This window comes from Drosophila ananassae, chromosome 2L (genome assembly GCF_017639315.1).
Source record: "Drosophila ananassae strain 14024-0371.13 chromosome 2L, ASM1763931v2, whole genome shotgun sequence".
In the NCBI taxonomy this organism is placed as follows: Eukaryota; Metazoa; Arthropoda; class Insecta; order Diptera; family Drosophilidae; genus Drosophila; species Drosophila ananassae.
In genome coordinates, this window is record NC_057927.1 from 18967009 (window position 1) to 18989577 (window position 22569).

General features: G+C 44.0%; 1 protein-coding gene across 2 annotated transcripts in view; it reads right to left on the reverse strand.

Moving 5' to 3' along the window:
- The window catches only part of LOC6499115 (microtubule-associated protein futsch), a 36719-nt gene extending 16194 nt beyond the window's left edge, over positions 1 to 20525 (reverse strand). For both annotated transcript variants that reach the window (XM_032454150.2, XM_001955235.4), the window contains exons 1-2: positions 20087 to 20525; positions 5817 to 5931 (exon numbers count right to left, since the gene is read on the reverse strand). In XM_032454150.2, the coding sequence (XP_032310041.1) occupies positions 5817 to 5910 (94 nt within the window). In that variant the 5' untranslated portion in view covers positions 5911 to 5931; positions 20087 to 20525. The remainder of the gene's footprint in view (positions 1 to 5816; positions 5932 to 20086) is intronic.
- Positions 20526 to 22569: the final 2044 nt, after the last annotated feature.

The window sequence follows — 22569 nt, forward strand, 5'->3', positions numbered from 1 at the left end:
ATTAAAAATAGTTTTTTTAAGTTGCAGGAAAGCAAACAAGAAGAATTTACCTTTGAAGAATGAATTCAATTGATTTTAACTAAGTGGATTAACATTAAAACAAACATTGAAATTCTAAGAAAATCTTCTTATCATAATGCTCAAAAAATCCCTCACTTTAATCAGTTTAAATGGTACATTTTTATACCCTTGCAGAGGGTATTATAATTTTGGTCAAAAGTGTGCAACGCAGTGAAGGAGACATCTCCGACCCTATAAAGTATATATATTCTTGATCAGGATCACCTCCTGAGTCGATATAAGCATGTCCGTCTGTCCGTCTGTCCGTCTGTCCGTCTGTCTGTCTGTCCGTCTGTCTGTCTGTCCGTCTGTCTGTCTGTTTCTACGCAAACTAGTCTCTCAGTTTTAAAGCTATCGAGTTGAAACTTTGCACACACCCTTCTTTCCTTTGCAGGTAGTACATAAGTCGGAACGGCCGGGATCGGTCGACTATATCCTATAGCTGCCATATAACTGATTGATCGGAAATGGCATAACTTCGTTGTTTTTCAAGTTAGAAGGTTGGGACTTTCTATGGATTCTTAATTGATCCAACTTATACGATCTGCCAAATTTCATAAAGATCGGTCGACTATATCCTATAGCTGCCATATAACTGATTGATCGGAAATGGCATAACTTCGTTGTTTTTCAAGTTAGAAGGATGGGATTTTCAATGTATGCTTCTTTGGTCAAAATAATTCGATATGCCAAATTTCATAAGGATCGGCCGACTATATACGATCCGCTGTATATCTAATAATATAGATGCGTGGCGCCACCTATCGGACTGCGACTGAACTGCAAGGGTATATAAACTTCGGCTCCGCCCGAAGTTAGCTTTCCTTTCTTGTTTTAACTAAGTTGAATTTAATTAATTATTTTTTCTGGAAAGCATTTCAGGGAGCTTGAAAAGTGGAATATTACCAAGAAATACCAGTCCATAATACTGGTCTTCTGGACGCCCAGCGAACCAAAAACTTTAAAATTCGTCGGATGGATCCCCTCCTTCTCTGAACCTCCAGAACACCAGCTCCCAATCCAAGTCCAAGTACAAGTCCAAGCTCCATCACCATTACATCATCATGATTGCCTTGTCTTTGGGCTTGTTAGCGTGCTGGCGTTTCTTAGACAGCGATTAGCAGCTGGCGCCAGGATGAATGTCTAATTGGGAGCTGAAGTGCATGGCCAATTGCTGGGAATGCAATTCTAGGGTCCGGTTCCGTCCAGGTCTGTCCGAGATCGTCCGGTTCCAGAATCCCCCAACACGTCATAAACGGCAATTAGCAACAGAGACAGAAAACGGCAAATTGGGTCAGGGCGGGCTGCTAATTGCCATAAATATGAATAAAAGCCAACAGCGTTTAGCCGTTTAATTAACATTTCGAACACGTTTTTGGACCGGCAACCGGCGACGTGTTATACAAATCCAAATTAGCATATTCACGGCGAGAAACTGCATAAAATGCCAAAACAGAAATAGCCCCAGACTGGCCACGACAAGTTCAAGTTCAATGACATCAAACAATAATAGGGAAATGGCAACGGACTAGCATACATAATATGAGCTATGATTATGGCATCCAGCACACACTAAAACAGAAAACAAACCCCACAAGATATCGCGAAGGTGTCTGTATATATAATATATCGGCCTGAGAAATCGCTGCTTGTATACAGATTGTATTACCTTACCAGCCGGTGTTTTGCTCTACTAAACAAGATGATATTCATTTGCATTTCCAACTGCTGGTGGGTTTCTCCGTACTCTGCCCGAGAAAAGCCCAAAGAAAAATTACAGCAATCATTGAAAACCATTTCATTGTCAAGGTGAAAGGGGCCGCGACCGCTGCTGCTGCTGTTGGAGCGGCTGGTGCTGCTACTGCTGAGAAGGCGTTAATAGCCAAATTGTGTAATTGCAATTGTAACGACTTTTGGGCTTTCGATGTTACCGTTACACACACAATTGCCGGCAGTTAACCGCAAGCTTATTTACTTAAATGAAATTAGCCTCCAATCCCCCAGTCCTCCCATCTATCCGAGACCTTGTCGCAGGAAGTGGAGAATTTAAAGCTGATAAAATCAAAAGAACTGCCAGCTGCCTGCCTCCGTTTCCTCGCCACAGTTTCTTCCGCCTCCAAAGCCTCCGGTTCACACGCTTCTTCCTCTTGCTCTTATTCTGGCCATTTAATTGGAGAATCAAGTGCACCGACTCTCGGAACTCAAAGTGGCTGGCCCTTTGGCGGTATGATTCTCAGTCCGACCCGGGAACTGGGTACTGGGTCGATGCCCTCGCCCCCTCACGGAGCCGAGATGCTTTCGAGCCAAGTTGCGTGGGTCGGATCAGCGCGAACTAAGTGGCTCCGTGTTCGGGCATTTAAGCCGAACAAATGTGTCTTTTATGAGTGTCTCGAGTCCATGGTCAATTTATCATATCAACTGGAAGACAGACCTGAGAAGAGCTTACACTCGGGGAAATTGTTTTAATTAAAACCTTAGCTGATTCATAATCAGCAAGTCCGAAATTTATTCAGGAAGTAGTCTTGAAAACGCATTCTTGTACTCTACTTATTAAATATATTGGTACTATATATCACTACTATTTTTCTCTAGTGTACGGCTTCTGTCACAGCTTAGATTCATCCAAAATTTTGACAAATTGACGATCGACTCTGGGGGAGGCGACGTTGGTGGGCCGAAACATAAACAAACTGAATCTTCAGACATTCAGATTCTCGATGGGAAAATAATGAAAGGAAAGTTGTAGAGCTGCTTAGCATAAATGCTAGTTTATGGCCAAAAGTCAATGGGAGTTTGGGGCGGGAACTTCTAATTGTGTCACTGACGAAAGTTTCTCCGCCCCAATAGGCTGGCGAATCTCACGTCCCGTCTTGGGTCGCGGATGGGTTATGGCGACTCAACAACCCGTTCTGCGGGCTGCCAGTTCGTGATCTTCGGCTCGAGTACTTGTTCTCTAAGTGGCTATGAAATTCCAAAGCCACGCATCACCATCGCCATCGCCATATCGGTCAATGGTCAGTGCTTTTTGGCTTTGGCTTTTGCCCAGTTTGTTTGTTGGGCAAACACAGCACCCTGACCACTCTCCATGTGTGTTTGCATATATGAAATATTTAAGGAGGGATCAGGAAGCTATGGATACCGTTGGTGAGGAGCTATCCACGCGATAAGCCAAATCCGCCTTGCCACTTGACATTGAACCTGAGAACCTGAAAACCCGAGGGGTCTGGGGATCCGGCCGTTCGTGGTCCGTGGCAGAAATGTTAATTATATGCGCGTGGCTCTAAGCTGATGCCTGGACCGGGGGAATCTTGATTAACGCTTCGCCAGTAAGCCACTTCTAGCCTCCAACTAACGTCCAACATCCAGCATCATCTTCTTGGCCCTGGGCCAGGGATGATGACGCTGTCGTTGATGACATCAGCTACGTCGTGCAATTAATATCAAACCATAATGATGTGTACCTGTTACTTAAGTTACCTGGAGCCAGTCCCTCCGTCCCGTCTAAAAAAGTCTATCTTGGCTAAAAGTTCTGCCGGCACGCACAGGCCATCGATACTGGCTGGCTAATACAAGCTAATTAGGCACATCCAAGCTTCAAGCTTGAAAATTGAAGCTTGCTGGATGCTTCCGCAAAACTGCCATAAAGATTACGGGCCCGTAAAGCGGCGATTTATATGCGCAATAAACAAAAATATTGAAGATCTTCGTGCCCGGGCACTAATGCCTTTGTAATTGGTTTTAAATTAAGAAATCACAAAAAACTCGTCAATGGGACTCGGTCTTGGAATCGTAAAGGTAATCGAAATCGGATAGCTGGGAAATGGGATGGGAAATCGTCTAGGTTCAGTGACCAAGGAGGTGTCAATTGCGCAAGAATCTTCCAGCATTTGGAAAACATTAGGATTCTTGTGCAGAAATCATGAGGTTTCTTCCTCAAAGGCAATGGCTTTAACCATCCACATATATTTTTTTAGTGTGGCTCAAAGATTCTTTAATAAGCCTGAGAAAAACCCGTAGAATCGCTTCTTTCAAGCTGATTAACGAATACGCCCCATCGAGCAAATCACTATGTGTCTTATAAAATAGAGGTAATGTGTGGCAGCTACTGATTGTCCGAATTTGAATTTGAAACCGACCTTGGGGCTGGAGTTGATGGTCAGATGAAACTGCACAAGATGCCACAAACTCTTGAAAATGTTTCAGAGATATCTCCATCTCGATGGCTGGGCAAACAATTGGCATAGATCGGTAGATCCATCGATCGACTCAACGATCGGTCGATTTGCTGCTTTTGTTATGACGCAAATGCCACTTGTTATGAAGTATCTCAAAGATACGTCTTTTAGCGCTAGTCGCTTAGAGTATTGATTTATTGCCGGCCGCTGTCGACGGTTCTGTCGGCGAGGTTTTAGAACGAGATACAAATGTATCTGTATCTGTTGAGTCATGCGGCGGCTGCCACCTCATACATGGGATTTATAATGGAACAATTCAATTACGAGGGCATGCTGGGAAACTTTACCTTACACTTCTGAACCGCCGAAGTTCATCAAACTCAGGTCCATTAGGCTGCTTTTTTTCAGTTTTATTTTCTCGCTATTTCTGTGGTGCGATGGGCTTGTTAGTGTAACCGATTTGTGACTGTGTGTAATAATCAATAAATAGGTGAGAAAGCCTGGCGGGGAATCTATCTTTAAAGCACCATGGGTTCTCCGGCTAACAGCCTCCATCACCCATAGCCCATCGCCCATCTCCCATCCAGAGACAAACATCCATTCACAAATTCTTTCTGGCTCTCAACTTTATTTCCCTCTTTGTCAGATACATTTCCATATGCAGCTCGACGGAGGCCTCTCGGACATGTGTTAATGAAAATTCCAAGAATTCTGAATGCAGGTATGGATGGATAGATAGCTAGGTCGAATGTGGGTCAACGAGCTGACTATTGTCGCCTATCGTTTTGACTAGGCCAAATCAGTCAGAGTCAGAGTCGGAGCCAGAGTCTGGAGTCTGTTTATTGAAAGCCCATTAAACAATGGACTTGTGGGCCTCCTTGCCGGTTATGGACTAGATGATTGGTGGGTACTTATGGTACCCATAGCTATAGCATACATGTATGTACGTTGACCGATATATGGTTGGTTGGCTTGGAAAATACTTCGTTCTGCATTCCGTATAAGTTTCCACTCTTTTTGGGTTTATTTGACTACGTTCTGTGAGTTCTGTGTTTAAACAAGTCGTTAAATCGAACACGCCCAAAAAGAAGACACCGTTGCAATGCCTTTTATTGCCTCGGCAAATGTGAAAGTTAACACATTGCTTAGTTTGGTAGTGCAGATGCAGATACAGATACTGAGTCAGGGGCTAAATGATGGCCATTAGCACTTGCCTTTAATTATGACCGCTTTTGGGTGCCAGTCGGATTCAATTTAAATGGAAATGCATAACACAATTGAATTTGGGACACTGGACACTTAATTAGATTTTCGTCCCGTTTCGCAGCCCGAAAATGCAACAGACTTTTCCCTTGACCCAACCATGACCCATGACCCTGGACAAGTGCGGCTCGGAAACGGCAGCTGTTGCCATCTGACGGCAATTAGTTACAATGGCTTTAATTAGGCTTCGGCACTCGGCATTATTTATGGAAAAGTAATCAGTACAGATGGGAGGAAATACTGCATTGCCCGAATTACGAGTGGAGAGTACTCTTATGTGGATAAACGTAATTTATGTTGACATAATAAACCACTTACCGGCTTGTGTGGGTATCAGGACCATGGCCACTAGGATGAGCGCCAGGCTGAGCAGCTCCTCGAGTCCCGGCGGACTCGAACGTCTCCTTGTCATCTTGTTGCTGTTGTTGTGGAACTGTGGAGTGAATAGAGATGTGCGTTTAGTAAGGAGCCAGAACAGATGAGGAGGTGTGGGTAACATTTAACCCTTAAACAACAATCAAATCGCACCGCAATATGTTCCTTAAACGACAGGCACTTCATTAAAAAAGCATGACAAGGCGCATGCCGCTCATGCTTGCCCCAAACCGAGGCGTCTCAATTTATTTGAGCATCCTTTTTCCTTTCTTTTCTTTTCTTCTCTTTTTTTGGGTTGTATTTGAAAATTTTCAATGGCCTCACAAAAGCAATTTACGTGCACAAACAGCAGAAATTGTCGGGAAGGGGTGGCGGCGGTGGTAGCGTTGACATGTGAGCCACCACCGTACCACCGCACCACCACTAAACACGCCAACCCATCCCGTATCCCGTGCCTTGTGTCCTGTTCGAATGTCCTGTTTCGTTTTCGGTCTGGTCTGACTGGCTGTTTTTCTTCAATTGTTTGCGGAAATCACTTGTTTGCCGATTTGACAGATGTGCAATTTTCCCTGACATGCCCGCTGTTCCTTCACCCTCCATTCCCCTCAACTTTCTGGGCCAGAGGTCAGAAATCCTTGGCCCTGGGTGTCTCTGTATGCTCTCTTATCCTGCCCCATAAAAAAGTGTCTTTCCTGCCAAGTCCTCCGGCGCTGATTGAAAATGTCAGGCGCACGCTGAAGTAAACTTCCAGAAATTGGACAACTTCTCCATCCTGTACCTTATCTGGTTCGGTTTGGTGATATAATTAGCAGGCGGCAACCGCCACATATCACGGCTTATCGGCTGACAACTGCCCAACAGGATTATATTCATATAAAAGTATATAGCCGGGTGTATTGTCGTCGGATAATGGCCTAGGCTGACGTCACATACGCTTCATATTTTCATTTATTAGCCCACTTTTCCTTTCCGGGTTTTATTTGCTTTATGTTACTTTAATCAAGTCCCAGGAGATGCAACACGTGATTCCATCCATCGAGGGGTGGCTCTCCTCAAGGTACTCCTCGAGGAGGGGTGGATATTGACTACTCCGGTGTTCCGATACGGGCACGGGGATTCTGAGGGACTACTCTCCGTCAGGCGGAGGGTTGGCGGCTTAAATGGACTTGTATTCGGAGGAGGCGTGGCTCTTGGGTGTGTGTTATCCAATTTTGTACATTCCATAAAGCAATAAAACTTCCTAAACCTAAGCACAATGGGCCGGAAGCTGGCAAGTGTGGAAATTGATGATGGGATTTTATCTATAATTTGGTGCCTACTTAATCTTTATTTCCTTTATCTGCCACAAGCAGAGGATTTTTGTATTTATCGGATTATCAATAGATTTTTGAGAGATCTTGTTTTAAAAATTCCATACTTTCGAGCATGTGTTTAAATTGTTTTCATTGAATGCTAAAGTCTAATCCCTAAAAATTTCATTTAAATATGTCACTTTTAGAAGTATATTTAATTCATTTGTTTTTCTTTAAAGTTTATATAAGTATCGTTATTACTAATTCAAAAATCCATCCCATTGTCAGAAGAAAGTTTGTCACAACCGTACCACCATCTGGGGATTCCACTTGTGGGGGCTTCAGCTGGCAGCTTCCCTTTCTGGAATTCTCTTGAAATCTGAGTGGTTTCGGTTACGCCCTCCGCCTTCTATACTTTCCCCCTTGGGCGAGAATATGCCTTTCCTGGTTCGGTAACGAAACAAGCAAATAAAAATCGGCTAATGCTTGGCTCGAACTGAAGCTCTGCCTCAGCCTCAACCTCAACCTCATCATAAATGCGCGAATTGTGCTCATTAAAATGCAGGCTAGTTTGGGGGGATAAAGGGGAGTGGGGAGCGGGTATATACATAGAAGAAGAAAGGAGGAGAATGGAGACTGGAGAATGGGGCAAGAGCAGCACCCGGGAGCAGCACAAATAGCATTTGCTGCGTGCCGTGGCAACAGCAACAAAATAACGAGGAGTATGCAACACACGAAGCCGCCTCGGTCAAGTTGAAAGATTGCAAAGATGCTGCTGCTTTTGATGTTGTTGCTGTTGTTGGTGTTGCTACTTTTGCTGGATCTGTTGCTAGTTTGGTAAAGATATAGCTGATTCTACAGCCGGAGAGACGCGGCATGTTGATGACGAGTTGACATGACGAGCGACAATAACAATAATGATAATCTTACACGGTCGCGATGATGACGATGGCGTTGCTGTTGCTGTTGCCAATGATAATAATGCTGATGATGATTCTGCTAGTCAGTCAACCCGACAACGGAAGCGACACAAACTGGCTATTAGTTGCCGGCCAAAATGGCACTTGTTCCAATGCTATTAGCAACACACGAGCAACATGTTGCTCCTTGGCAACTAGCAACGGCTGGCAAGCAGCAACTTGTTGCGGTAATTATTCTGCTATATGTTGTTTTTGTTATTTTTTGTTGTTGTTGTTGATGTTGTCGTGGCTAAATGGTAAACAATTTTTATTCTTCAGCATTTCAGTATTTGGGTTAAGACCAAATAAAGGGGTGGTCACCAGAAGCGACCAGCCACTAGAAGCCAGAAGCCAGCTGCCAGAGCTTCCAGCCTGGCATCTCCATGACACACATTCAATTTGTGAATGAAGTGGCCAAAAAAACTAAAAAAAAAAAACTCCAGAGAGATGAAAACTTTTTTCTTTTTAACCAAAAAACCAAAACGAGGCAGGCGCTTGTTAAAACAAACTTGGCATAAAGGCGGGACCGGTGAAAAATCGGTCATGGGAAATTTGCAAGATTTTTAGGGAGTAAGTAAATAAACAAAAAGAAAAGCAACCAGCAACTAGCAACTTGCAATAGGCATCTTGCAACTTGCAACCGGCACAAGGGCAAGGCAATGCATCTTTATGAAAAATGTATTCAGGTTCAGGTTCAGGAGGAGTAGCAACGGCTCATGCGTGAAGTAGTTGCCGTATTTGCATAGAACTGCCCACGAAAGGTTGGCCTCTGGAAACTGGACACTGGACAGCCGTAGAGTAGTATCTGGGGGATACTGTATCTGGGGGATACAATGTAGGTACATGCGTGCAGCTGTAGCTGGAGATCCCCAGTTGGCAGTTCCCAGTTCCCAGTTGCAAGCTCTCGTTCCCCATTTCTCATCTCCCAGTTGCACAAATTGCAGCTGCAACAGCAGCAAACATCAGCTCTAATATAAATGTGTGGCAGCCACCTTGGCTTGTATCGGGCAACAACAAAAATTTACATTTTACCAAGGCAGACGATCGTCGGCGGCGGCCTCAATGGAGGGTGGGAAAATTTCCCAGTCTATAGAATCATGGGCAGCATTTTGACAGTCTTGAACGGGGGAGGGATGGGATGGATAGTGCCTTCGTTAGCATATCAAAAGGTGTCTCTTGTCAGAGAGCTATCTTGTGTCGGCTGTCGTGTCGCTGGCTCACTACGAAGGTAGATTTGTGCCACATGACCCACAAATACACTTTGGGGCACGCATCTAACGACGACCCATCGCCGACAAGAGATCGCTGCCAGAGATCGATGGCAATTTGCAATTTTCAATGTTGCTGGTTGCAACTTTAATTGGATTCAGCTCGGGTATCAAATTGACATTTAGCACACAAGCTAACCCATTCCCGAAGAGCCGTCAGAATGCTGCAGGTTTGACCCCAACATCGTGCGTCCATCTGGGGATATATCGTGCGTCCCTCTTTCTTCCACCACCGATTTTTTTTCTTTTATTGCTTATCTTGCATTAAACTTCTTCGATTGGAATTGGGATTGGGGATTGCTATTGCAATTTCTGTTGCCGCAGTACTGCCATGTTGCAGTGTTGCTATGTTGCCTGGCGTTAATTTGGTTTTGTGCCACACATTTAACGGTCCATCGACAGCAGCAGCAACAAAGCAGCAGCAGCAGCAATTGCAAATTGCATTTTTTCGTTGTTCGTTGTTTTATTTTTATTTCTCCCGGATTCCGATTTGGATTCTATTCTGTTGCTTGTTGCACGTCATCCTCATAAATCTGCACGTTGCACGTGTGGCAACTATGGGCGCATAGTTGTGGCCAATTGGCCGAGGAAATTGCTGCTGTGGCTTGAACTCGGGATTACCGGCAATTTGTAGGAAATGTACGACCTTGCAGAGATTGGGTGCCATAATTTGAGCGTCAAGTGTTAGAAATGGGTTGGATGATTCGGTTCTGATGCCATTAGATGCAAATTATCAAACCCCTCTGGCTGTTTTGTCGACCTCGCTGTGCAGCGACCTTGTGGCATTTTCGGCACCATCTTGAAATTAATAAAGCTGCTCACGATCTGCAAACATAACGGTGATTCGGTGTTTGAGCAAACAAAGACCCTCCGAAAAAGAAATAGCGAAAAATGAGGAGAAAAAAAAGCAGCCAAAGTGAGTCACTTGTCGGCATGCGGAAGCTGCCCAGCACGATCTGTTGGCTCCTCGGGAAGAGCTATGTGCAACGCCAACGCTCCGGCAACAGCATCAGCATCAGCAACATGCAGTAAGCAGCAACAACTAGAAGCAGAACTAACGTCCAAACAGCAATTTGCCATTTTCGCTGCAACACTTGAACTGGATTAGTTGCCTGCCCGCCTTGATTTGTGACAAATCTTGATGATGCTGGCTACCGTGTGCAGCATGCCACCACTCGCCTGCAGCATGCAACGCTGCCATATGTGGATGCTGACCCACCAGCAGGCAGCAACTGTGGAAGATCGTGAGCTGATTTTATTTCAAGCCTCTTTTTTTCGCTTGCCACAAATTTCTCTTTTTCTTGGGGTCAAGTTTGCTAGAGAAGCGTTCTGATTTCACTGAAGTCGCAACTGCAACTTGCAGCTGTCCCAGCTGCTGGTCACTAACGATTTCCAACGCCTGACTAATGAGCGCCGCCTCTTCTCAGGTCTCTTAATTAAAATCAGCAACACAATTAGGCATTTCGCTCCGGGCCATTTCGCTTTCGGGGTCACTTTTCAGCGATGACCTAGCCGGCGATTTTTCTCAATACGTGTTTATGAATTAGAGACCCCAAACAGCCACTCGACTCCATTTGCCCCAAAAAACAGAAACGTTTACGACGCCTACACGTGTCACTTGGTAAGCAATGTTATACAATGTTACCAATCGATTTGCAAATTTAAGCCATAAAACATAGACACGCTCCATGAATTTAAATGACTCTGAAGCTACAGTTAAGATCGGCAATCGGTAGATATTTTAATAAAAATCACTCTATGATTGCAATCATCTATGTTTAGCTTTGTTTAGACTCTAGTTATTTTGGGAGATTCTCATCTGAAACGCCTTCTATCGGGCTGGCCAAACTGGTTCTAATTATGCCCGAAATTTGAATAGAGCCAGACCAAAAACAGTTACCCTCAAAAGTAGACGTACGTGATTGGAGAGTAGAAACACCAAAAAAGTGGATCAATGAGCGCGGGCAATGATTACTCATGGCCATGTAATTTGCAATTTGTGAAGTGTTTTTGGCAGAAATTTAAAACTGGGAGATGCTACCACTATGGCATGTCTATTGAGACAAAAGGACCGGATACGATTTTTGATGGGCGTGATGTCATTGGTTGTCGGATTAGATCTGCAAGTCACTGAATGCTGAGACCTGAGATGAATCCCAGTGACTCATTGGCTGGCTTGGATAATTATAAATGCCCTGGGCACTAAGCACTAAACTCCCGGTCAGAAAACAAGTCTGGGCTCTCTCTCATCCTTGGTCTGAGCCGGGTTCGAGGAATTCACTTGACTTGGCCAGTGTCTAATGCTGGCTGTAACCAGGAAATGCCAATCAATAGGGGGAATACATGTGTTCGACGGCGGCGGCGGCGGCGTCGACTTCTCCGACAAAACAAATAAATTAAAAATTGCATTAAAATGTAGAAAATGTCGAGGGAAAAAAGGTTGCCTTCTGCCAGCTGATTTCGCAGGAGAGGTGGGCCTTAGTTGGGTTTTTTTTCCAGGTTTCAGGCTGGGCAGGGTTCATGGCATAGCTGTGCGCTGTCAACTTGAAATCGCACGTTTTCCTACGCGCTACAAAGTCGCGTCGCGATGCCGATCGAGGAGTTGGAGTTTAGAGTCTACGAGTTGGACCTGGAGCTGGAGCTGGGCCCGGGGATGGAGTTGCCCGACCGTCGGACAGGGCAAAATGTGCTAAAATATGCGCAAACAGCCAAACAACCAAACATCCATAGCCATGGGTTCTCTTCTGGTTTGGTTTTAAGTCATGGCACTCACACTCATACCTATACTCCAGCTGCACATCCCAGACCGACTTCGACTCCGACTCTTCCAGCGACTTTCCGCCGCCGCCGCCACCACCACCGCATATGAGTGAGTGTTTTAAATCATGCTGCCTGCCAAAGTCATGATTCATATACCGTTAGCTGCTCATTTCCACACAAATAAATCCCGAAAAGCGCATCCCATCCAGCCATCCAGCCAGCTAGCCGGCCAGGCCAAGACCAAGACCAAAACCAAGACATTCCCACTTGAGGTGCCCATCGAACGGCGCCCGGAGCACTCTGGGATCGCTCTGCCTGGGATTCTCCTCCTTTTTTTCTCGTCCATACATACGAGAGCCTACAACCAATTTCGCATTCGTATGGATATCTTTGCAGGTGCTCCAAGTCCAAGATTTATCAGAGAATCAAAAACGAATCGCACACTTAATTATGCATAGAGGTAATAGCCTTCTTCTATACAGCCTTCAATGGAATATTTACACGTGCAGAGAAAATAATTAAAATGATGTTCCGTCATTAAGAGATGGACGTGAGATTTGGACCGGGCCTGAAACTATGGCCAGAGATTCATTGAGAAAACAAATTTGTCTTTGGCTAAAATTTCACTTTTATTTGGCCAGGCTAAGCCAGTTTATTTGTTTTGTAATGCCCGAAAAAAAAGGTAAAGGTAAAGGAAAGTGTTCTCTGAACGATATTAAAAGCGGGCAACGTGTCCAAAAACCCTATTAAAAAGCGAGCAAGGAAAGTGGTTGGTTTAGTAAAAGTTATGCAGGTAAATACCTTTGCGAGGGGTTCGCCAGTTACAAATATCTGGAACTGATTGTGAGGGGCCCTCACAGATACCGAGCCCTTCATTACGGTTACTGCACTTTACACTTTGGCTCCGGCTCATCATTAAACGGAGCTCACTAAAAAAAACCACACACGCGCTAACCACTTCCGAGAATGTTCCAAAAAAATAGTATAAAGTAAAAAATTAAAAGAATGAAAGATGGCATAAAATGAAATTGAATTTCATGGCTGGTCAACAGTTTTGGCTATTACGCTGGCAGAAGAGTTATCTCTAAGTATGAGACAGTGGGGGGCTATTAAACCCCCAACAGAAGCAACCAGTTTTTTTCTTTCTTTTTTTTTTTTTTTGGTTACTATTACACGAGGCGGGTTCTTAGAACCTCCGTCTCTCCGCCGTAAGAGTTTCCGCATTATGATGTTTCGTATAAATATAAATAGTTGCCATAACACTTGACTCGGAATGAGTAAACGTATTCTCGTATATATCTAATTAGAAGCGCCTCCAGAGCGGACTCTGCCCGCTATTTTGATAAATGAACTTTTTGCGCCTGAGGATGCCTCTGCCCCCTCTACGAGTCGAGAAAGAAATTTTATTTTCCAAAAATTTTTTAACTCAATTTATTAGCTTCAGCAAATTGGCTTCAAATTGATTTTCAACCCTCCTTTCTAGATAATTGCATAAGCCAACCAGGCTGGCAGTGGAGTGAAGTGGAAAATAAATTGACTGCCCGATATATTGATATTTTCGTATAAATTATGCAGCGACATTTAAAACACGAATTTCAACTTTGCCGTCACTTTCAGGGCCATTGTTTGTTCGGCCAACTGCAAGTGTCACTCCACAAAAAGCGGATAGCGGATAGCTGCTGCTACTGACCCGTCCTGTCGCTTCGGAAATGGCAAAACATTTATTTTGCATTTCAATTAGAAGCCGCAATCCGGCCGTATTGTTCGGCTCAGCTTTAAGCCAGGTGCTGGGGCACAAACAAAAGGGTTGCACATACCAACAGCACTTGAGGGCAATGGAGTCAAGTGGGCAAAACAATGGGGAAGCGTCGGAATTTCCCCAGCCCGGCAGGATGATCTGTGACAAGGATGCACACGGCACTCTTCAATAATGAGCGCCATGTCTAAGGATGAAAGTTGCAGGATACAGGCTCAAAGCTCCGCCTGCTTCTACTTTTTTCATTTTTTTCTGCTGTCAAGGCACGCACCTTGCCACCCAAACTCTGGTTGCTTTGATTGCTTCCCTGCCGCATAAATTAGAGTCCCTGCCACATCCCACCTTATGCATCCTGCTCTGTTTGCTTCATTTCGCGACTCAATTTGCTGACTTTTATTGTTTCAGCGCCGAGAACGAATGCACTGCTAAATTATTTATTTATGCAAATTGAAGCAGTTAAGCACCCGACTGCAGGCGAACATAAAGAACTGCATCAGCCATTTGTTTGCCAGCCAATTTATCATTGCATACTTTTGCGGGAGCGACAGTCTGATGTCTCAATTACCTTTTACCTGTTCTTTTTTTGTTCACGAATATATATCAGAGGACATACCTGCAAAGACAGAGATAAGAATTGATTAGGAATTTTATTAAAAGTTGAGATCTGGTTATACACAATAGACACTGGCCGAACCAGTAGAAAACAAGAGTCAAGTTTCGTGGATTTGGGTCAGCCAGCTAGGGGCCAGCAAACCCCAAAACAAAACAAACAAAAATCCACAAAACGAGATATATTCATTTATATATTTGTAATTCATGTGTCAGAACCTCAAAAAATATGGCAGGGCGAGGGTGGGCAACTGTTTATTATGCGGACATATTTAATTGAACTGATTTATATTTATTTGAGCTTATGCTGCTATTTATTTTACGCATCAGATGTGACTAACCGGAGCGAAATGTGAAACGAGGGAAGTGCCTTTGATCGCTGAGAAGTGACAGAACAAGCCGCTGATTAAATTCCACATGAAAGCTGAACTTTCAACAGGGTGCTTCAGATTTATTGGATGCCGTAAAAAATTAAGGAGAGAACCAAGTGGCTTCCAGCTCATTATATATTTTAACCGCAGTCGTAGACTTAAGGCCCGTAATGAGCCCAATTTTATTGGCCATTTGGGCCGATCGATCTCCATATCATCGCTCTTCTCACACATCTAGTTCCCATTTGCAAAAAAAGGCTTAACTGTATTTCTTTTTATGGCTTACTTATTTACTTGCAATACAATGGAAATTAATTTCATTCACGAAACGTAGAAGCACATCTTCCTCTTCTCCGCCTCTTTTTATTTCGGACTTTTTTTTCTGAAGTCTCTGCTGCCCGGGGCTCGAAACTTGTTTTTTTGGGATTTCGCCGATTTCTTTTGACTATTCAAGCGCGCTGACGCAGGCGACGACTTTTCGCATATTTTCTCACAAAAGAATTTCTCGATCTCCGCGTCCACAGATCGGGCCAACTCGCAGTTCGATTTGACTATTTTGACGGTTATTTCTTCTACCTTGCCCCGAGGGTAATTGCAGCCGTTTGAGTTTGAATTAATTTATTGGCTTTCCAGTTGAGCTTTTCGATACCTTTTGGCCATATTCCGTTGACTTAATTGTGCTGGCCCCTATAACTGTTATTTTTGAGTCGGCCGCTTGGACCCGTTTTCTGTTTGGCAAGCTAATAAGCAGCAAATATATTTAATTTGTGCAGTGGATGTTGACACCTTGACCGCATTGTATCGGACTGGCCCTAAAAACCCGGTCTTACGGCCTTATGGGCCATTATTCGCGCAATTTTGAAATTGAATCAAATTATTATATATTTTCTAGCCTTAAGAGCCATAACAAAATGCCAGCCAGGGCTTTTTCGATAATGGACTAAAACGACTGTTGAGAGACTCGCCCATCCTTTCGGGGAAATGGCTGGCTGCTTTACCACTTTCGGCCACGGCCATTAGCAGCCAGTTGGCAAGTGCATTAGCGGCATGATAACAGGCATTACGCATACGCCAGGTGGGCCAAAAGCCAGGAGCTAGAAGCTAAGCCAATTGGCCATTAAAATCTGTGCCGCACTTTTTCTTTCTACCGTCTGACACTTTCTTGGCTATTGAACTCGAAAAGCTCAAAACTGAAAACTGAAAACGGAAAAAAGCATCGGTGTGCTGCAAACCAGATCGCCGCCGAAAGAAATATCAGCAGCTCTGGCAACAACAATTTGGGTTAGAGAAATTTGCGCCCCACGACGACACACTTTGGCTTTCAGCTCTTTGGCCAACTTGGGTTCTTGTGGCAAGTTCCACATCGAACGAAGAAGTCTGTGTGGTTCTAGACCACGATTTAACCTTGGCTTGGGCTGCTTGGGCGTAATACGAGACAAGTGTCGTCGCTTAGTCGTAATGTGCTTAGTTGCGCTTACTTTCTTTGCGCGCCAAAGTATCTGAATCTTTGTATCTGTGTGTATCATTTTAGCTATGTATTTGTGTATCTGCTCCCATAGCAACACCAACACACAAAAGACAGCAACAATGCTAATGCCGCACATAAACCGATTTACTCAATTAAACTTTAAAATCACAAAACCAAAAAAAAAAATAATGTGACGGGAATGATGTTTAGTTTGGTTTGGTTTTCTTTTCTTTGTTTTTTATCTTTTGTATATCTTCAAGTATATTTTGCGCAGAAAAATAGCCAAGGTAAGCTATTGGCAAAAGTCAGAAATAGGAAAGAAAAACTGCCAACGTCACAGTTCAATTTGGGGCCTGCATTTTGAACGGCTATCTGAAGCTGATAATGTTTCAGAAAAACGTCTAATGGGTTTGTTTTTTTCTTGTTGGGCTAAATACATATATATTAGGACAATTTAAAACTAATTGTATTGAAAACTATACAATTAAGTAAGCTCTTGTTATGAAATAAATTCTGGCATTTTCCAAAATTTAAAGCATTTGCTGTTTAAAGTTGAAATCCTAAATCCAACTTCTCACCCATATTCAATGCTTTTTGGCCATCGACAGGGCAGGTTTGTGTGTTATGAGTTCATAGACACATGGGCCGTAATCGGATTAACTGATAGCCGAGTGTCGCAGTCACGCCTGGAGTGGCTTGCATCTGTCAGATAGGAGATGCGAGTAAGCGATACCGACTGATACGAGATGCATGACCCGTCCTCGGCTCATTAGGCTTTCGCACAGCTTTTCACTCAATTAGCGCAGAATATCATTTGCATACTGTGAGTCTAATTAAATTATGTTATATGATGAGCTTCTCCTCTGGCGATGGCTCCCTCCTGTTCCGCCCTCCTGTCATAATGTCAGTGCCATGTCTTTTCCGTTCTGAGCCTAACGGCAAAATGTTAGCCCAACAATGAGACATTAGCCTGGGCCAGCCTATCATTATGTAATTTGCTGGGTCCCGGAATCAGAAAGCTCTGGCTCCAGCTCTGGCTCCTGGCATGAGCTGATGTCAGAGCTCAGGTGCCGCATCATAACTTAAAATAGTAGCCAAGTCAAGACGAGCCCAGCCATGTTGTCTTCATGCCAGCCAATTAAATATTTTAAAGACTTTTTTCTTTTTTTTCTTGCTTTCTGCGCATTTTGGTAGAACGGGCAGCTAGCTGTCCTCTTCAGTTGCTTTTAATCTTTCTTTCAAAAAGACGAAAATTAAAATAAATTAACATAAAGTTAAAGAAAGAACCCAAGAGCCGAGTCGAGGCCATAGAACATTTTAGCAACCTGATGCAGTGGCTGTCTTAATTGTCATGATAATTTGGTATCTGAGTACTACTTGGCTCAAACTCAATATTGAAAGTGACTCTCGAAAGTCACATAATCAGTTTGGCTACAGTTCATCAAACTCTCGTGTGGCAGCGTATTAAGTATACGCCGTGTAAGCCCTCCGATAAGCTCGTAAAAAGTTTGTTCCGTAAACTTTCTGCCACGATTGCCCCCCATTGGTGAGTGATGGAGTTCTAACAAAGTTTCTGCCATCCATCTATCTATCCATCTATCTATGTATCTGTCTTCTTGCCCCGGGGCAGCGGAAGTGCTCACAGTTGGGCCAAATTGAAGCCTCAATCCCCGATTTTTATTCAATCCACCGACAACCGCAGTCGCAAAACCGCACAACTTAAAGTGCCTTAAGTCGAAGCATTTATGTCATTATTGACACTGCCTGACTGCCTGCCTGCCTGGCATTTTCGTTTTTAATTAAAATACTGCAGCAGATGTGCAAAAAAAAAATAAAGTAAAATAATAATAAATAGAGGAAAAAAGAAATTCTAGAAAAATGCTGAAACCACAGAATGAAATCGGAATGAGGACCGCAAAACTACAACTAGACACGACCTTTTCCGATCGCATTGGCCATGTTTCCTGTTGGCTCATCAATAAATCTGTATTCCTGCTGGCGCCGCTGCAGACAAACTCTGTCAAAATTTGCCGGCTCCGTCCGGCAGGAGTTGTACAACAGAATTTGTCTATAAATCACACTATTTCCGACCAAAGGCCAGGGCCAAAAAACACAAAAAAGGGAACAAAACCAAACACCTGCTGCTGCTGTTGCAGGGTCCAGTTCTGGCCATGGCCCTTCAAATGTCCGACTATGTAGTCATCCCCCTTGGCAATTCCCCACTACTACTGCTGTCTCCTGTCTCGTGTCCTGTCTCTGGCCAGCTGCCAATGAAATCTCTGAATTGCTGGCAAACCAAATAACACTCAAAGTCATTTCAGGTTGAAAATGTTTGCCAGCCGTTTTTTTGGTTTGGTGGGGGGAGGCGATGGTGGTCACATATTGCGGCAGCGTTTTATTTGCATTTTTTATTGGATACCCCGCTGGTCCTGTGAGGTCCAGGCATCCTCCTGTAGTTGTAACTGTTATAAATATATCGTTTTGGCTTTTATTCGCCACCCGAGTCCAGACTATAGTCCTGGCCATAGTTTGTAATATTTATGGCTAACTAAAAGCTCTTACATTTTGGGGCAATTTTTGTTTTTACGAGTTTGACAAATGTCGGCTGGCCATTTAAAGCTCCCCAGTTAGTAGCAGCTGGTGTGGGCATAAATTCTAATTAGAACTGTGTGTGTGCTTTGGCCCTCCCTGCTTACGCTCGCGAACTTTTTCGGCCCAGGAGTAATGCAATGGCTGGGTCGGAGGCTTTCATAAATTACCGACTGACTGAAACTATTTGCACAATGGCGAACGGCCATGGCCGAAAGGCTGAAAAACAGCAACAACAACGTCGTCTGGGATGTGGCGCGTGGCAAGCTGGTTGTTGCTGCTTGTTGCCAGATGAATGAACGGGCCACCGAACCACTGAGCCGCCACCGAATGAATGGCTGCAATTTGCACCACCTCGACTGGTGGCTCCTTTATTTTTTCCATACTTTTTATGAATGAAAAACTGCGAGACCGTTTTAACGCCCGACTTGCTCTGGCTTTAATATTGTTGTAAGCAAATTAATTTTTATTAATTGGCTGCCGTAAAGATTAAAGCCGGCTTATGCAGGCAACTGCTAACAGTAATGGGCGGTCTGGTTTTTTTCTCTGCTGTTTTAGTTTTATATTTTTGCCCTAGAAAGAGTTGACACCCTGGATTGGGAACTTTTCCGATCGTTGGAGAGAACCCATGGGGAGAATCGAGTCGAGGAAATGAATAATTATTATTCGAATCGGAGCTTTAAACAATTGCGCAACGCGTCTGTCTCACATGTGCATTTAACACCGGTTTAAATGGCCCGTAAATAAATTATTACTGGCAATTGAAGCTGGCTTTGGGTTATTTTTAAAATATACTGCATCGCCATTACTCACTCACATAGGGGAAACGCAAGGATAATAAAGAATTCATTAGAATAAATAAATGAAGCTCTGGGACTGCGACCCAAACGAAATGTATAAATTGTGACATTTCAAAAGAGAAACTGATAAATAAAATTTAATAAAATTTAAATCAAAGAAATTACATATTTAAAATTAAATCGTATTTCTTTAATTGTTATTGAGAATATTTAATTTTAATTTAATCGTTGTGAAATATTACAAAAAAATTGAAATCTCTAAACACACTTTTTGGTAACTCTTGTTTTCTCAAACTTTCTGGAATGTCCTGTTGAAAGGACATTCGTCTGTGAAAACTCACCTTATTCACTGAAGCCACAGAACGAATTTTTCGAATTGGAGCACTTGGCCACTGGCAGATTAGTTTGTTAGACAATTTGTATCTTTAAGATACGTTTCGTTTGGCAGTCCTTTGCACTGAAAATCGTAAGATCCTTTTAAACGCTTTTACACATCTTTAAAGTTTTCGCGCACTTTTTCGAACTTGGTCTGTTTTTGGGTTCGATTCACTGGTTTAGTTTATAGATTGTGATATTTTTTGATTTTGGTAATCCACTCTAGTTTTGTGTAAAAATGCAAAAGAATTTAGTGGTGCGGCAAGAAGCTGTTGCTGCTGCTGCTGCGGCTCCAACTGTTGGGTTGGATTCGATTCTGTTCAGTTCCGTTGGCGGTGGGCTGCCAGATACAACCGCTTCATAAAATTCAAAGAGACTCGAACCCAATAGCTTCTCGCCGCTTATTTATATAGCCTACGTCGAGCGGCGATTTTCAGAAAAATTTCAACGAGCGCAGCCAGGCGCTGACGCCGGCTGAAGCAGCGACTGACGCGGCAGCAGCAGCAGCGACAGCGGCAGAGCGAACATGCCAAAGCGAATGCAGAGAGAGCCGCGCAGCACCCGAGCCGAGAGCGGCCAAGAACGTCACACACACACACTCGCACAACCCATGGCCTGGCAAACACACTCAAATGCTCATCTTTGGATCGCACTGCCGGCGTCGAAGTCGCCGACGACGACGACGTCAGCGGCTGCGTCAGAATTCCCCGCGAAGAAATTTTTGCAGTCCCAAGCCCGGCTTGCTCCACGTCGACTGCGGCAGCGACCGTGGCAGAGGCAGCGGCAGCGACCGAAGCAGCAGCAGCGACAGCGACGCGAGCTTGTAACTTTGGCCAACTTCGACTCTCGGCTCACACGCTCTTTGGCCAAGCGAGCTCGGCAAGTTCTTGGTCTTCGCCTGTTAACAACTTCGTGGTCTTGGCCATGGCCACAGCGAACAAGAAGAAGAATTCGCGCTGGCCAAGAGAAGATGATAATGATGATGAAGATGAAACGATGAAAACGGCATAATGATGACGATGGTGATGCTGGCTCTGAAGTGCTGCCAAAATTGTTTACTTTTTAGGCATATTAAGGCAATTAACATTTTTGTTTTTAATATTTAAGGTTTCAGACTTAAATATTTGTTCAGAACTAAGAATAAAAGATACTATTTAAAAAAAAAAGTAGTTTAGAAAATACAATTTCAAATCCATGAATTTATAAAAACAAAAACAGAATTCTATATTTATTTAAATTAGAATTCAATAACTAAAGGTAAATTTTTGTTAAATTAAATATTAAATTGGTTCTTGTAGAGGAAAAAAGAAAAGGTCGAACTCTAGCATTCATAGATGAGGATGCTGCGTGAAAAGGAGTTTCTGCTTCCGTTGCTGCTTCGCTGATGAAGATGAAGCCTTAGCTGGATGATGACGATGTTAGTCGTCAGTCAGTCAGTTGGCCATCAAGCGGCGCTTTGCGGTTTCTGGCCAAGATTCAAAGCCAGAGTAGAGACCAATTTCGAGAGGTGTACAGGTGTCGTCGGTGAGCAGCGCCGCTTCTAATTAAACAATGCTCATTGCTGGGCATGTTGCTGCTGCTGCTGCTGCTGTTGGGGCTGCTGCTGCTTTTGCTTTTGACTGCCTTTTCAGATTTTTGCTGTTGCCACCAACTCGCACGCACTCGACAACGGCTACGACAAATAAGGCTCGGATGGTTAACCGGTTTTTGGGCCATCCCAGGTCCGGGGACTGAGCCAACTATTGTGCGTGACTCCCTGACTGAGTATTGACCTCTCCTATAATTAAACACTGCTGCTGCTTCTGCCTCAGATGCTATTGCCTTTGCTATTCGTATTCCTATTGCTGATTCTTTAGCCTGTTAATTGTTTCTCTTCGCTTTGCGAAATTCCTTTGTGCGGTTCAATTAATTATTTAATTACGCCAGAAGCTGGCAATTTAGCACTTGGCTTTGTTGTCTCCCTGCCTAAAAATTCGCAGTTCGCATTGGGCAGCAAATGGCAAGAAAATGGCCGAGAAGACCTTAGAAGTCGCGCGCGCGCTCTCCTCACTCACTCACTCACTTACTGAAAATTCGCGTTGCGATTTGGATTTCGATTCGGATTCGGTTTCTATAGCTGAATATAGCTGGGTAAGCCGACACGTCCATTACACGACGCGCACGTTTCGCTAATGAACTGAACATTTCCGCTTTGCCTGTTTGCCGGCATCCTTTTGGCCATCGCTGTCGCCGTCGCCGGCAGCTTCTTCTTGGAGTACACTCTTCTTGGTCCTTTCGCCGCTCAACACTCCAAGTGGATGCTGGACTGCGCCGGCGCGTGTCGAACATTTGAGCGTGAAATTTGTCGCATTGCCAATCGCCGGAACAGCAAGAACACCATCAGCATCAGGAGCAGGAGGAGTGCTCTGGCAGCAGCATTAACAATAAAGAAAGCAAGGAATAAAAACCA